This window comes from Thamnophis sirtalis, unplaced genomic scaffold (assembly GCF_051295495.1).
Source record: "Thamnophis sirtalis isolate CommonGarterSnake01/CBP01778 unplaced genomic scaffold, rThaSir2_p1.2 scaffold_10, whole genome shotgun sequence".
Lineage (NCBI taxonomy): Eukaryota > Metazoa > Chordata > Lepidosauria > Squamata > Natricidae > Thamnophis > Thamnophis sirtalis.
The window spans coordinates 45,943,007-45,960,267 of record NW_028261390.1 but is presented as its reverse complement, the minus strand read 5'-3'; the positions used below and the strand labels follow the sequence as shown (position 1 = coordinate 45,960,267).

The window sequence follows — 17,261 nt, the reverse complement described above, 5'->3', positions numbered from 1 at the left end:
TATTACTTGCACACGAAAATGGAAATTACTGCTAAGGAGAAGCTGTCTGTTTGCCAACGCAACCCCAAGGCAGAGCCTTCTCCCAGAAACATTCTCTTTCGGGCAGAAAGAGCGAAGGGCGAAGCAGGTGGAGCTAAATTTTACTCCGGCTTATAGTTTCCTAATGCTCCAAAGGGACGGCTCTTTTAAAGATGCGTCCGCGAGTAAGGGAAAAAAACAACGTTACGTCCTCGGTCCCCCTTGCGAACTAGGCTAGCTAGTTTGGGCGGTTATTTCCAAAGGCTTCCTCATTCAAAGCATCCGACGGAGACGCAACGATGGAGAGGCCGGTCCACAAGAAGTGGCGTCTCAGGGGCGGGGAGAAGAACACCACCACAAGGCTGCTCTCTCTCTCTCCCCCCCCCCACTTAATCTTTTCCTCTAAACCTGGAAGCGCAGCCACGCGCCCCTCGCTCCCGACAGCGAGCGCGGGCTGCCCGGCGCCCAATGACGACCTCTCCGCTCGGTTTTTGTTTAGCTTAGCAACCGCCGCTCCCTCCCTCGCGGCAGGCGCCTGGGTAGGCAGAAAGGCAGGCCTTCGTAACCCGGGTCGCAGGCTGGCTCTCTCGCGCTCTGTCCCCAGCCGTCTTCGGTGCAGCAGACCCCCAGAAGGGAAGCCCCGCGTTGGCAAAGAGAAAGCCACCAAGCCGCCCCAGCCGCGACGCTTCTCTTCTGGCCGCCACGCCTGCCGAAGTCCGTCTTGGCGCCGAGAAGCGGCGGCACCATGAAGGTGGCGGTCCTCGACCTGGCCACCGTCTTCGCAAAACTCTTCAAGCCCACCGCCTCTTCCTCCTCATCGCCCTCTTACTCGCCCGCCCCCGGCGCCCCTCCGCCGAAAGCACAGCCTCTCCTCACTGCCTCGACGTCCCCGTCGGGCGCCCTGTCTTTGCCCGTTCGCTACGCTGCCCTGGCCAGCTCCGGGGGATCCTCTCTAACAAGCGTAGCGGCGGCGGCTCGAGCGTTTCCCGGAGGCAGCGGGGTCGGGGCCGCGGCGCCGAAACCTTTGGCGAGTGGCAGCAGCTGCGCTAGTGGAAGCAGCTCTCCGCGCTCGGCTAGGGAGCCCGGGGCTTGGGCCGCGCCCGCGAGCAAACCGCTGCTTTTCGTCACTTTGCCCGACATCGGCGAAGAGGGCGCGCCGGACGCGGATCCCCAGGAAGAAACTGCTGTGCCCAGGCAAGTTGTGGGACCCCCGAATTCCTGGCCCTGTGCGAGAACTTTATAGTGGTTGACTCCTTTCTGAAATGCTGGTCGGCATTAGTCTGTAGAGATTCTCAGTCATCCATGGCTGTCCCAAAGGTGCTTTTTCAGGAGGCATCTGGACTTCCCTGTTTTTTCTTTGAAGACGTTTCGCTTCTCATCCAAGAAGCTTCTTCAGCTCTGACAGGATAGTGGGGAATGGAACTAGTTTACTGGTCGGCATTCATTTACAATCAGGTGCTGAGGAGAATCTTTTCCTATTTATCTAAGGTTCTGATGAGTCCCAGAAAGGAGAGCATTCCCTTTACAGCTGAGAAAGAAGACAGAGGAATTTAGGTATATGTAAACTACTTCACTTGGTATAGTAGATTATCAAAGGTGGCAGATTAAGAAATGAGCCCTGATATTTTAGCAACCTGTTTGGGGATCAGTAACAATGATGCACAGTTTTACTTAAATGGTCCAAAAGACCACAAGAGCATCACTGGATAAGTGGTAGTCTTGCTGGTCCTGGTGTTCCATTTACTGTATTGAGATTCAGGCCTCAAAAAGAATCAGGAAATGGAAGAACAATCTGTCATGTTACATCAAACTGAAACTGCATATACAGAACATGCATGTTGGCTTCTCCTTGTGGAGCAGGAACCAATATTAGGTAGCTTTCACATTGACATTATTATTAGCGAATTTTGTTTTAAAATCCCTTGATGTTTAAAAAGAGAATATATCATTATTGGCTCAGCAAAGGCATATATCTCGATTTCTTTGAACTAAATTTCTGTAGAAAGAAATGACTGTTTAGTGAAAACTTTCTCCCTTCATCAAATCATAATGGATGTAGATTGCAAATTGGTTTCTTATTCTAAAATTAGTGGAAACCGGCCCTTACTGTGAACAAGGAAGACCTGTTGGGTGCAATGATGCATTGTCTTGATTCTCTTTGCTGTGTTTCTTTATGTGTGGAAAACAGATAAGGTTGTCATGGAGATAAAGCAAATTTGGCATTGTTGTGCTGTTCTGGCAATGCTGTAAACTAAACATGTATTACTAAACATGTCTCATTGAACAAAATACAGTTTAGTTATCGATCATTAGTTAGCTTTCTTCAATTGTCTGTGCAGATGTAGATCTTAGCCTGCTACTTTCTTGATGGATGAACTTGTATTTACTTATAGAAAGTTAATTTCTCTATCAAAATAACAACATCATAATGGGCAGGTCCTCTTAGATTCCCAGTATTTCTTTTATTGGTTGGGAGATGTAAACTTGGGTAAATACTATAATGGCCCTCGTTTTCCTTGTCTTTTCTTGCTAGTATTTCCCAATCTGAAAAGCCGCATTTATCCCCTCAAGCTCCAAATTATATTTTATTTTATGTTAGAATAGAGTAACAGAGTTGGAAGGGACTGTGGAGGTCTAATCCAACCCCCTGCTTAGGCAGGAAACCTTATACCACTTCAGACAAATGGATATCCAACATCTTCTTAAACAATTTCCAGTGTTGGAGCGTTCACAACCTCTGAGGCAAGTTGTCCCAGTGATTGTTTTAACTGTTAGGAAATTTCTCCTTAATTCTAAGTTGTTTCTCTCCTTGATTAGTTTCCATCAATTGCTTCTTTTCTTACCCTTATTCTTCTGCTTGGCAAAATAGCTTGACTCCCTCTTCTTTGTGGCAATCCCTAAGATATTGGTATCTTAGGGGCTGCCACATGCTATCATGTCACCCCTAGTTCTTCTTTTTATTAAGCTAGATATAGGCAGTTCCTGCAACCGTTCTTTATATGTTTTAGCCTCCAGTCCTCTTCTCTGCATTCTTTCTTGAGTCTCAACATCTTATTTACATAATGGCAAACAAAACTGGATGCAGTGTTTCCATTATCGTTTAGTGGGGTAAAGGTTTACAGTTTTCCTGTTGTTCGTCAAAGTAGGATTTGAATGGTCACATTACAATGTCATATTGCATAATTCAAGGAATGGCATTTCAGACAAAACATAAAACAGGTAACTCTCTACAAGTTCTACAGGGCTAGCTGTATTCCGGTTTCATAACAGCCCAACAATACTGCATCCCTTTAGAAGTGCCAGAATACCCATAGAAACTATAAGTGTGAACTCTCTTCTCTGTCATTACAAATTGAAGGCTGAGAGAAAGGAGGCTTGGTAGTGAGTCAGGTTCTTCCATCAGTAAAGAAGCTAAGGGCAGAAGACATGCATGTCGATATGCATTCCTTTTGGGGTGGGGGTGGGTGGGAGAGAGAGACTCTTTGTTTCCAAAAGTTTCTGAATACTGTACTGGTTGAATTGCAACTGCTGGTGTATGAGCACTGTGTATTATTATTAGACAGGGAAATTTCTCTTTCAGTATTTGAGGTCAATGAAATTGAAAATGAACTGCCAATTTTTTTTCCAGGATTTGTTTTCATCAGACAGATGTAATAATTTTTCAGCTGTTGTTCAGAACCCCACTAAACAGATCCTTAACACATTTGAATCAATCAAGAATTTTCACTAGATTTGTAAATAAGTTATTTACTTAGGATTCAAAGCGAAAAAAAATATTTTGCACTTTTTAATTTGCTGAACTTTGTTATCAGTTTGGATTAAAATTTAATACTAACATAAGAACTTCAAACTCTACCAATTTCAGATTAATACTTTAAAAGGTCTAATTTGATGCTAATAACTTCAGATTTTTTCCTGATTAAAAAAATCACTATTTTGTCTTTTAATTTTGAAAAAAGTGGTGATAATTGATCTTAATAATTTTAGAATGAGATGGAACTTCTTACATCTGTTGTAAAGAAATTGTTGTTACCTTTTTTTTTAAAGATTATAAAAAGAAATCTGAGAGTTGAAGTTAATGCAACTTTAAAAGTGTCAAAGTTGAGAAATATTGGTCTGGTTCAATTAATTTTGAATACATTTGTCTGATATTTTTCATATCTCTATGAACATCTCATTCTGATGATTTTTAGAATAAAGTGGATTGTAATTTATGGGATTGCTTTTATATACTCAAGTAAGTTAGGGTTGTAATTTTTTTTAAAAAAATCATTTACTAGGAAGCAAGCTGCTGACTTTGTTCCTTATCTCTCTCTACCCTTCTAGATGTCTTCTCTTTATCCACCTAGTTCACCTTTGGCTGTTGCTGGACACATTGCCAACAAACCACTGCTTTGCTGCATCTTGCCACCATTTATAATGTCTAAGAAAGTCTGTCAGAATAGTGCAGAGGCAGCCTTAAGATGAAATTTATATGTTCTGAACAGGACAATATATATTTTTTAAAATTCAAAGAATCTGAAAAAATAAGGATGTTTGATAGGTTCCAAGTAGAGTATCAATGGACATATTAATGTGTCCAGCTATTGCAGTTTGTCACAGCTCTTCAGGTCAGGTCAGTTTCTCAGCGTGAAATTATGTTATTTGATTGCTTAAGTCAAAAATCCTAGATGCAATATAATATCAGTGCAGATTTATTAGGCAATTTGATTTTTTTTATTTCAATATATTTGCATTGCATTTGGTCCATAACACAGTACATAGAAAGATCTTTTAACGAAATACCTTATTTTTAGAACTATTCCCAACTTTTAATTTCTAAATCCATTAACAAGCACATTCAGTTGAATTTTTACTTAGAGTTGCTCTAATAACATGTATTGCCCTCAAATTAATAGCAATTCATTTTAGATCAGTGGATCTAAATATGATCAAATGGGATCCCTTTAAAATGTAACAATTTTATACAGATGAGTTCCTCTTTTATATTAACTGCTGATTTTTTAACCACACTTTCTGCTAAATACTCTTGCTTTTATCACTATAACTATTTTTTTAATACTTGGTTATGTTGGTTATATTTTACAGAAGCAAATTAGTATTCTTATTAAAATTCTGTGTAAGAATAATGCTTGACGACTTTTTAAAAAAATGATATATAAGAAGAAATAAGATACACCTCTTAGAAAAAGAAAGGCTATACTATCACATTAGCATTTTTTTAATTAGACAATCCCACTTAAGCTTTAGAAGAATTGTCCTAATGAAATATTTATCATCATAGTTCTTCTTAGCCCAAGTTCCAAGTCAAATTTGTACAGACTTCAGTCTATGTTCTCCTGGCAGCCATGTCTCTGTGTTAGGCATCTGTTTATCTGATTAAAAAGATCTTCAGAAAGTCTTGTGGCAATGTATTAAATTTAACACTAATTTCCTTTGTAAAAGTAAATTTGTTGTTATGCTACTGAAAATGATCCAAAGGACGATGAAGCATAAATTTGACCAAAATGCTTGTAAGGTAAAATGAATAGAGTAATGTAGCATAGTATAGTGTAGCATAGAGTAGAATAAAATAGAGCAGAGCAGAATATTTGGCCAAGTGATTAGACACACAAGGAATTTGTTTCTGATGCAGAAGCTTTCAGTGTACATGAAAACCACCAAGTGATAATAATCATAATAAGAAGGGTTAACAAGGAAGTAAAAAAGATAACAACAACAACAACAGCTGGATTAAAGATTAAATAGATGGAAAACTAAACCTTTGCATGGACAGACTTGAAAAACATTGAAGGAAAATGTGATGGCAACTTGACATGGATATGGCTTAAGATGGGAACTATCAAGAAAGAAATGGAAGGTTTAATACTGGCTGCTTAAAACAAGCACTACAAACTAATGCCATGAAAGCGAAGATACAAAAATCCACTGACAACCCAACTGCCAACTTTGCAATAACAAAGTCGAAACTGTTTCACATTTAATATGTGAATGTAGCAAAATCACACAAACTGATTACAAAGCTAGACATGGCCGAGTTGCTAAATTAATCCACTGGTCATTATGTAAAAAAATGATTTACCTGTATCCAGAAAGTCATGGGAACATAAAGTGGAAAAAGTTATCAAAAATGAGAAGGTGAAGATCTTGTGGGACTTTTGAATACAAACAGATCATCATTTGGAGCACAACATGCCAGATATCACAGTTTTAGAGGGCCAAAGTGTCCAGTTTATTGATATCGCTGTTCCTGGAGATGCCAGAGTCGAAGAAAAAGAACTAGAAAAAATAATGAAATATCGCGACCTGGCCATCTAAACTACATGGTTATGGATGAAGCATGTAACAGTGATACCCATTGTCATCGGGGCACTTGGCACCATGTCCAAGAATTTTACAAGCTACATCAACAAATTACAGCTTCCTGCAATAACACCAGCAGAGCTGCAAAAAACTTTGCTACTCGGAACATCTTATATTTTAATAAGGTCATTGGTTGATACATAGGACACTGGCAGCAAACCGTATCGACCATTAGCACCAGGTATTTGTAATGAATTTTTGAATGTTCAGGTGGCTGAGTTTCATGTTTAATGAATAAAAAACCCCGCCAACCCATACAATATGGTGAAAAAAACAAATAAGAATTCCATACCGCATCGGTCGTCGCGCGGGTTAACAAGGGCCGCGGCGGATGTTGGAGTCCCTGGACATCCGTCGACAAGTGGGCTACAAGTGGACCAGCCAACAAAATGACAAAAATATAGTGCAGATGAAAACCGTGCCATAATGGCCTGTTACTACAACTCAGAGCCAGAAAAAAGAGGCTATTTAAAGCGAATGTATAAATTATGGAAACAACAATATCCAGATTCAAATGTTAGTGAACAACGACTAGCAGATCAAAGGCAATTTATTATACGGAATAAAGTGTTTAGTGAAGTTGAACTTGAGGAAATTCAGGCAAATTGCAAAACCCAAAAAACAATATCACAAGCAGAAATAACTGATATTCAAGACACAACTAAAGACATTATAGTAGAACTCCCGGAAGAAGCTCTCGGGGAGGAAATAACATCACCACCACTAGAACCAGTTATCACTGAACCAACTGATGAACTAACTCAAAAATAAAAAGAATTGAAGGATAAGATCATGGAGCATTTTCTGCTTAATGAGGAAAGGCAACGTTTACCATCACTAAAAACTGTGCCTAAGAAAATTTTGGCCCCTATCATGAAAATGGTTAATGCAGTGTTTTCAACAATTGAACCGGGATCCATCTTGGAAACAAACCAGTTAATGTACAGCGCAGCTGTAATAGTCACTAATGAACTAGGCATTAAAATTAAAGTACCTAGTCACACAACAGAAAAAGCATCAAAGCCAAAGTGGAAAATCCGTTTAGAACAAAAAATCAAAAAATTAAGGGCAGATGCTAGTAACTTAAAGAACATGCATGAGCAACGGCTTAAAAACAACAAAATCATAGATCGGCTAATCAGAAGATATAGATTGGATACAAGAAACATCAATGAAGCTGTAGAGATTGTAAAACAGCAGATAACAGCAACAGCTAGAAAAATTGAAAGAGATGAGGCACGAATCATCCAATATAAACAAAATCAGCAATTTCGATCAGACCAACGGCGTTTTTATCAAAGTCTTAATGTGAATGGTGACACCAAAAGTGAAAAACCAGAAAAACAGGCCACAGTTGAATTCTGGAAAGAATTGTGGGAAAATGCAAAGGACTACAACAAGGAAGCAAAGTGGATACATGACTTTGAGAAAAGCATTGGCAACAAACAAATGCAAGTATTAGAAATAACAACTGAGATGGTCAAAAATCGAGTTAAAAAGGTAAAGAATTGGACATCACCTGGAAAGGACCAATTACATAGTTTCTGACTCAAATATCTGACCAGTTTACATGCAATATTGGCCAGGCAACTGAATGAAATTTTACAAAAGGGCCAAATTGATGAATGGTTGACAACTGGAAAAACATACTTGATTCAGAAAGATGCAACTAAAGGAACAACACCTGAAAACTACAGACCAATAACATGCTTGCCAACAACCTTCAAATTACTCACAGGCATTATTGCAGATAACATGATGGATTATTTGGAAACAAACAACATCTTGCCAGTAGAGCAAAAAGGCAACAAAAGAAGGAGCAGGGGCACAAAAGATCAGCTTCTAATTGATAAAATGATATTAGAAAATTGTAAGAACAGAAAAACGAACTTGAATATGGTCTGGATTGATTACAAAAAGGCATTTGACTCACTGCCACATAGTTGGATCATAAAATGCTTAGAAACAACTGGCATTAGCAAAAATATTACATCCTTTACTGAAAAGGCGATGAAACAATGGAGAACTGAGTTGGCAGTAGGGAATGAGATCTACGGAATGGTTAATATCAAGCGAGGAATTTTCCAGGGTGATTCACTTTCACCGCTTCATCATTGCAATGATCCCACTATCAGTAATCTTAAAAAAAATGAAATTAGGCTACCAAACAGCCAAAGAAACTGAAAAAATTTCGCATTTACTATATATGGATGATTTGAAACTCTATGGAAAGTCAGAAATAGAAATCCAATCATTGACAAACACAGTCCGAGTATTCAGCACTGATATTTCAATGCAGTTTGGCCACTGGAAAAATGTGCCACTGTATCCATAAAAAGGGGCAAAATCACTGCATGTGAGGGAATTGAAATGCCCAATGGCCAATTAATTAAATGCAAAGAAAATGAAGCCTACAAATACTTAGGCATTCTGCAGTTGGATAACATCAAGCATGGAGAAGTAAAAACTATTGTCAGGTGAGAGTACACCAACAGAGTTAGGAAAATTGTGAAATCTAAATTGAATGGTGGAAATACAATCAAGGCCATAAATACCTGGGCAATACCAGTTATAAGATACACAGCTGGTATAGTTAACTGGACACAAGCTGATTTGGACCTTTTGGACCGAAAAACCAGGAAACTAATGACAATGCACTACAGTTTACATCCACGTGGTGATACTGATAGACTATATCTGCCCCGAAAATCAGGTGGCAGAGGATTATTACAAGTGAAGCAAACAGTTGAAGAAGAAAAACATGCATTGGCTGATTATTTAAAAGAAAGTCAAGAACATCTATTAATCGAAGTAAAGAACAAAAATCTACTGAAGGCCCAACAGACGAAACAAGAATACAGAAAAGATGTGATAAAATCAAGAATGAAGAGTTGGCAGAACAAAGCACTGCATGTCCAATTTCTGGAAAAAATAAAAGATAAAGTGGACAGTGAACAAACTTGGTTATGTTTAACAACAAGTACATTAAAGAAAGAAACAGAGTCACTAATCCTGGCTGCGCAAGAACAAGCTATCCGCACAAATGCCATTAAGGCCAAAATCGAAAAATCCTCTGATGATGCCAAATGCAGACTTTGCAAAGAAGCTGATGAAACTGTTGATCACATACTCAGCTGCTGTAAAAAAATCGCGCAGACTGATTATAAATTGCGGCACAATTCAGTAGCACAAATGATCCATTGGAATTTGTGCAAAAATTTTAATATTAAAACAGCAACAAACTGGTGGGAACATCAGCCTGAAAAAGTCACCGAAAATCAGATGGTCAAGATCTTATGGGATTTCCGTATACAAACCGACAAAATACTGGTGCATAATACACCAGACATCACACTGGTTGAGAAAAATAAGGTCACAATCATAGACATTGCAATACCAGGTGATAGCAGGGTCGCCGAGAAAGAACATGAAAAAATCGCAAGATACCAGGACTTAATAATTGAAATTCAACGACTATGGCACAAACCAGCAGTGATAATTCCAGTGGTAATTGGCACACTGGGTGCTATTCCAAAAGCACTGGATTTACATTTAAAACAGTTAAAAATTGATAAAATCACCATCAGTCAAATGCAAAAAGCCGCACTGCTTGGATCTGCACGCATATTACGAAAATACGTTACGACGTCCTAGGCCCCTGGGTGGGGCCCGACTAGTAACCAATGCCAAATCCGGCGAAACAACTGGCCGCTGTGATACAATTGAATAATAATAATAATAATAATAATAATAATAATAATAATAATAATAATAATAATAATAATGGCACAGCCGTGGAACATGGGTAGATATCCATAGGCATTATACAGTTCTGTATATGTGTTTAGCATAGTGATGGCAAAAAGATTTAGGACTACATACAGATAGAAGAGTTGCTCTTACAATATTTACTTATATATGATATATGATAATTTAACTGATGTTTCTTTTTATTAATTTTAACTATCTTAATTTAATTCATAGTGTTTGGACTGCATTTCCATAGAAGGAATCTGCCAACCCTTCAAAGTAAACCAAATTAGGAAACCAATGAATAAAGTTTAGGATTATAGTAACAGAATCTTGCCAATCTAAATATACTCATCTCCCATTCCCTCCCTTCTCTCTTCCTCCCTTCATCTTAGTGTAAGCTAGGAAAGGATGGTCTGATTTTTCTTTACTTATTCATTTGATCAGGGTCTGGTCCCTTTTATCTGACTGTTGCTTTGGTAACCACTCTTCCTTCTATTCTTCAAAGCCATTCCCTCTACAGTGTGTTACAAATGAAATCTTTGTTTATTTCTAATGAAGAAATCATAGAAGGGAAAGCCTGTCATGGTAACAGTCCTTAAAAATTAATCAGAATAAACAAGTTTATTGATACAATTTAAATTTATTCATTTCTCTCATATTGTTAAAAATACCTTTCAAATATCCATCATATTTTGAAGCAGATTTAGTTGTAATGAATTCACCATTCATGTTATCCAGGCACAATAACATCACTTGGCTCGTCCAATTATGCAAAGCATAACTGAGTACCATAAACCTACTGATGATATATAACTCTGAGAGGACAGCTTCTTATAGACATCACATAGGAGGAGTGTCATAGGTCCATCGGAACCTGTGTCCAAGGAGGGGGACCAGATGGAACTAGGGCTGACAGAGGAAGATGGCATGGCCTCTCTGGCCCTGGAGAAATGACCAGAGGAACAGAATGAGGCAGTCCCTCAGGCCTGGGAAGGTTCACCAGTGAAGAAGAGAGGGGTGCAGGATGACCAAGCGAGGGAGAGGAGAGAACTGGCAGCAGAGCAGAGGAGCAATGGAGCTCCGGCAACAAGCAATACCTGCCCCCTCCCGATCCCAAAGCATGGAGAATGGAGCGGAAATGGGATTAGCATGGGGTACCCAATGACTCGGGAGGAGGGTGCCCCACCTCTCTTCACAAGGCTCACCTGGGGAATGAGATTTAAAGAGACACTGTTGGGAGGGGCGCTTGTCCAGCAAATGAGTTTCCAGATTCACATGCTGTTACAGACATCTGAATACTTTGCTGTGCCTTGCTCTGTTTTCCTTACCCTGCTTGCCTTACTTGGCCTGGCTATGTGCAAGTTTACAGTGACACAGTTCTGCTCCAGGTTGCGCTGTAGGCCCAGTGAATCTTTCTGTGATTCCCTGGAACCAAGTTCCCTGAACTGTGGCTGCTCTTAGAACTGCACTGCTCCTCTGGACTAAAAGTCCTGGGTCATCAGTAGGAGTGAATGTGTAGTGTTCTGTGGCCCTACAGATCAAAGATATCTCATGCAACCTCTCCCTCTTATCAACACTGACTGGTACCAACCATGAAGAAAGGTGGAGAATCACAGTAACATTGTACCTGCTACTTACCACAGTCGGTTCCAAATAATATCATGATCAATGATATTGAAAATTGTTGAAACATCAAGAAAATCACTTTCTTCATCCTGGCTCCTCCACAAAACAGCTACAAGTACAATCAGTGCCATTTCTATATTTTCTAGTTGGGTCTTGCATTGGGTGTGAGGCCCAACTGGAAAAGGTCTAGATACACCTCCTCACCAAAAGTGAACATCCAGGTGAGCAGAGATTAACATCAAGATTAATGAAATACCAACAGCCAAGATGTAAACAATGATTTAATCAACACGGAACTACCAACTCAGACAAATAAACTAACAGCAAGCAGCAGTCTAATCAAGAAACCACTGAGAATAAGCCCACCCATACTGACAAGTAACTACTATATAAAAAACAGTAAACCCAATTCCCTTTACAGCACTGATGATGTTACCTGAAGAGCCAAGGTGGCGCAGTGGTTAAATGCAGCACTGCAGGCTACTGCTAGATCAGCAGGTCAGCGGTTCAAATCTCACCGGCTCAGGGTTGACTCAGCCTTCCATCCTTCCGAGGTGGGTAAAATGAGGACCCAGATTGTTGGGGGCAATATGCTGACTCTCTGTAAACCGCTTAGAGAGACCTGAAAGGCCTATGACGCGGTATATAAGTCTACTGCTATTGCTATATTATTGCTATTTGGTAATGAAATGTGTGAAAACAATCCAGCTCAGACAGCACCAAGGACCCTATGACTTAATGCTGAGCTATAAATATTATTTTCTAAAGTTCTATATCCGTGATGGCGAACCTATGGCAAACATGCCAGAAGTGGCACACGGAGCCATGTCACCTGGCACTTGTGGCATTGCCCATTTCTCATCCGGTTTTTTGGCTCACATGCACAGGTGGCGATCAGCTGGCCTTCACGTGTGTAGCAGTGAAGAAGAGTGTGTCTTCCAGTTTCCGGCACATGCATGCATGCCGGCCAGCTGATTGTCGGGTGCACATGCGTGCCAGAAACTGGAAGTTCATTTTCTGGCATGAGCATGTACCCTGGGCAGCTCCTCTTGACTCAGATGAGCATATGCACTTGGTGCCGAAAAGGTTCGTCATCACTGATCTAGATAGGGGCACAGTAGTTTATAATTGCAATCCAGCCACTTTCTCAACAATCATATCAGTCATCAATTTGATTTTCATCCCACATCCAGGTTTCAAATCAGACTACCCATTGGACCAGGCAGCATTCTGTAATTACAGCTCTTATCATTTTTCAACTATATTTCTCCAAAACAGAAGGTTGGAGCATCTCTCTAATGCTCTTTAACTGTTGTGATCATTGAAAATAACAGAGTTTATCTGCATATTAATAGAGCAGAAACAATAGTTAGAAAATAAAATAAATTGTGCACTGTGCACTCATGCACATGTATATTTAATGAGATCTCCAAAGAAGATGGAAAACCATTTTTATCTTTGTTAATTTTGCAGCTGTGAAATGGAAAGTTTTCTTCTAATTTCTTCTTGTAGGTGACTTCCCCACCCACATTTCTACCATCCTGTTTTCCTGATAGTTTTCTTGTCAATCTGAGAAAGGACAGACAGTTCTTATCAGAGGAATGACCCAATGATGACCAGAAGACTTGTGAAATTAAACCACAAAAAAATCCACCCCCAGTATACAGGATTGCATTAACCCTGAGTGATAAGCTATATATATTAATGGCATCTCATATTGTGAAACATTGATCATTGTAACGTGAAAAATATTCCAAGATATCCTCCTTTTTATTATTGAGCAAGATTTCAATTGTATGTTGTTATTAATAATTACAGAGGAGAAAATAATAGAGAAGCATACTTGTAGTGTTTCGCAGGGGCAACTTGGATTTCATTGAAAGGAAATAATACATGTGTTTGAGCTCATCAAGATCTGTTATTATGATTACTTCTTCATGAACTCAAGCAAAATTAGCTGTACCGAATCTCGATATTTACTATTGAATACCTCCCTTATCTGTATGTTAAAGTTGCTGTGAGGAATAATGCAAGTCTTATTGCTTTCATAGCAGTTTATAAACCTAGAATGGACATCTACATTTTTTTTAAAAAAAAAATCTAGATAAAGTCATTGTCAACTCAGTGTAATCTGTTTATTGTATTTTTAAATATGTCTTTTAAAAATACAATTTGAAAATGTTACTGCTATAAAGTTCTATATAGAATTGGAAAGTGCTGTGAAAAATATTTTATGTTTATTATGCCTTTAATTCAGTGGTGAAATTCATATTTATTTTTTTTTGCTATTGGTTCTGTGGGCATGGCTGGTTGGCATGGCAAGGGAAGGATAGTGCAAATTTTCCATTTCCTCTCATTCCAGGGGAAGGATAGTGCAAAATCTCCATTCCCACCCCACTCTGGGGCTAGCCAGAGGTGTTATTTGCTAGTTCTCCGAACTACTCAAAATTTTCGCTACTGGTTCTCCAGAACTTGTCAGAACCTGCTCAATTTCACCCCTGCTTTAATCGATCACTTTGCTTTGTTTTTTTAAGGCAGTAATTTCTCACTTTTTGAAGTACAGAATTCCTGAATTCATCTTGCTGTCCACTTCTGCAGCAATGATGTTTCTACAAATCCCTAACTAGTTGAAGACTATAACCTATATATCCAATGAAATGAATTTTGATTCACAGAAGCTTTACACTGTAGTAAATACATAGTTTTAAAGGAGCATGAGGCTCTGTCTTTTTTGGGGTGTGTGGGGGTGTGAAACAGCAATTACTAGTTTACTCTGTTAGATCAGCGGGAAGCATCATTTAAAATGTTGATATGAGACCCATAAGTGTTCATCCGGTTCCATAGAAGTATGAAACCTAGTTCATTCAAGTGATAAATGTTGTGAAAAAGGGATTTTGTACTCAGTTCCAGTCTATCAGTTCCAGTCTATCTTAGAGGGACACAGTGGCTAAGACACTGAGCTTGCCAATTAGAAGATCGGCAGTTCAGTGGTTTGAATACCTAGCACCGCATAACGGAATGAGTTCCTGTTACTTCTCCCAGCTTCCGCCACCCTAGCAGTTCAAAAGTACATAAAAAATGCAAGTATAAAAATAGAAACCATATTGGTGGGAAGGTAACAGTGCTCCATGTGCCTTGGGCGTTTAGTCATGCTGACCACATGACCACAGAGATGTCTTTGTACAGCGTTGGTTCTTTGGCTTTGAAACGAAGATGAGCATCGCGCCCTAGAGTCAGGAATGACTAACACATATGTGTGAGGGGAACCTTTACTTTTACCTTACCAATCTATCTTCCCTCACTCTAGCATGGAGCCCCAAACGAAGTCCAGTTCTGACCCAGGCTTTAATAGCACCTATAATTGGTCAACTTAATGAAGAAGAGACTCTTAATATTTGGAACTTCCATAAGACTGGATTCTCATATTAGATGCACATGGACCTTTTCCAAGATTTTTATTCAACCAATTATCTCTTCTCTTTCAGGGATACCTGATCTTGTTGCAGTAAATGCTTCCTATCTGATCCCAAAGAAATAAAACACCTCTACCAAGATACTAATTAGTCTCCTTTTTGTAAGAGTTAATTAAGCTGATTGCATTTTCCTTGAGTTTTATCAATTATTTACATATGAAATATATAGCAATCATTTTCCATTGACACCTTTCCATAAACACTATCTATAAATATTATAAATAAAAATGAGCATAATACAAACATATAATTAATATAAATAAAATTAATATTAAAACATGTGATCATATTATCTTTGTTTCTTTTAAAAATGTATACTCAGATGTTCTTATTTCATTTTCATGTTCAAGTAGTTCTCGACCTATGACCACAAAGCAATGCAGTTGTTAAGTGAACAATGTCCAATTTTATGACCTTTTTTGGTACATAAATTAAGTGAATAATGTGATTGTTAAGCAAATCTGGCTTCCCCATTGACTTTGCTTGTTGGACGCTCCTGGGAAGGTCACAAATGGAGATCACATGACCCCAGGATGCTGCAACCATCATAAATACATGCTGGTTGCCAAACACCTAAATTTAATCCTGTGACTGCAGGATGCTGTCAGAGTCCTAAGTGCAAGGACCACATAGACATGTGACTACATAGTAAATCATTTTCTCAGTGCCTTTGTAACTTTGAACAGCTGTTAAACAAATGGTTGCAAGTTGACAACTACTGTATTTTTTTGAGTATAACACACACTCCCCCCCTCTAAAAGTGAGTGAAAATTTAGGTGCATCTTATAGACAGAATATGGATGTTTTGGGCCTCCCGAACCCTCCGTATGTCTCATTTTCGCTCTCCCACGCCCCCAGAAGCACTTTGCAGTGCTCCGCATGGCTCATTTTTGCCAAAAATGATGGGCCCATTTTTCTTGTTTTCATCCTGTAAATTTAGTTGTGTCTTATAGTCCGGTGCGTCTTATAGACCGAAAAATACGGTATCTGTATAGTTTGAATTGCTTTAATTTTCATTCCTTTCTTTATACCTCTGTTTAACTACATTTTTGTAACACGTACAGTATTTAGGTATTTAGTTAAGATATCAATCAATATTTTGTTTTAATATAGGCTTTCAAGCAAAACTATTTAATAAAGGTTCTGGCAATCAGGCATATAAACTAATTTTGAAAATTAATAGCTGAATATATTGATACTAGGATTCCATTTTATAGCTGTACAGCTTATTTGACAGTGCTTGAGCAAATAATGTTATTCCACAATTACACTAGTGCAAATGCTGTTCCATTATCTTTGGATTGCAGGTGTTGAATTAAACCTCCCTCCTTCTGTCTAAATTTTAAAAAAAGCAGGATTAGAAGTTTAGTGGTTCCTGACAACTATCACAATTATAGTATTTTCTTCCTTTTTATTAATTTCTCATTTGTATTACATAGACACTGAACATTATTTTATTCCTGAAACTTGTGTAACCGTGTAATATTATAAATACATATTTTATTTAATAAGTTTAAAAATATAATATAGCTCAAATATATCTTAAAAATGAGAGAAATTCAGCACAGAAAATATTTTTCTTGCATGTATGTTTGACATTTATATAGAAAAAAAGCTACAATTTGTTTCTTTAGGTAAAACCATGAAAGTTAAGAATTATTGCACAACTGAAATCTGAGATTGACAAGGAGTCAATTCACCACAAAACATTTGTCAGAGTGAATTACATAGTTGCTTTTTAAGAAGACCCGCAAATTGCATAGTTAAACTGAGCCTTAATATTTATTTCTTTTTCATGTGAAATATAATCCCAACTGTAAAAAAGGAACATTTTAACAAAATAGAAGCATACTTAGATGACATTTATTTTATAATGCTTAATCCAATTCTTGTTTAAATTGCCTTTAAAAATTAACTTATCAAAAGTTATCATAAGAGAGATGTCAGGCCTAATTTAACTAAAAAGAGGAGTGAAATGAGAATGGCTGCACTCCAATACTTATTCTGTGGAGATTTTGGTGCAATCTA

The 17,261-nt window shown here is 38.4% G+C and overlaps 1 protein-coding gene and 1 long non-coding RNA gene across 2 annotated transcripts in view; both read left to right on the top strand.

The window, feature by feature from the left end:
• Positions 1-748: 748 nt before the first annotated feature.
• The window catches only part of FAM149A (family with sequence similarity 149 member A), a 57,970-nt gene continuing 41,457 nt past the window's right edge, over positions 749-17,261 (top strand). Inside the window, exon 1 of the mRNA XM_087724495.1 lies at positions 749-1,212. Coding sequence (XP_087580621.1) covers positions 764-1,212 — 449 coding nt within the window. The 5' untranslated portion in view covers positions 749-763. The remainder of the gene's footprint in view (positions 1,213-17,261) is intronic.
• On the top strand, positions 11,709-15,316 carry LOC148043875 (uncharacterized). Its single transcript, XR_015697899.1, has 2 exons — positions 11,709-11,981; positions 15,246-15,316. It is a non-coding gene; the product is annotated as an uncharacterized LOC148043875 (long non-coding RNA).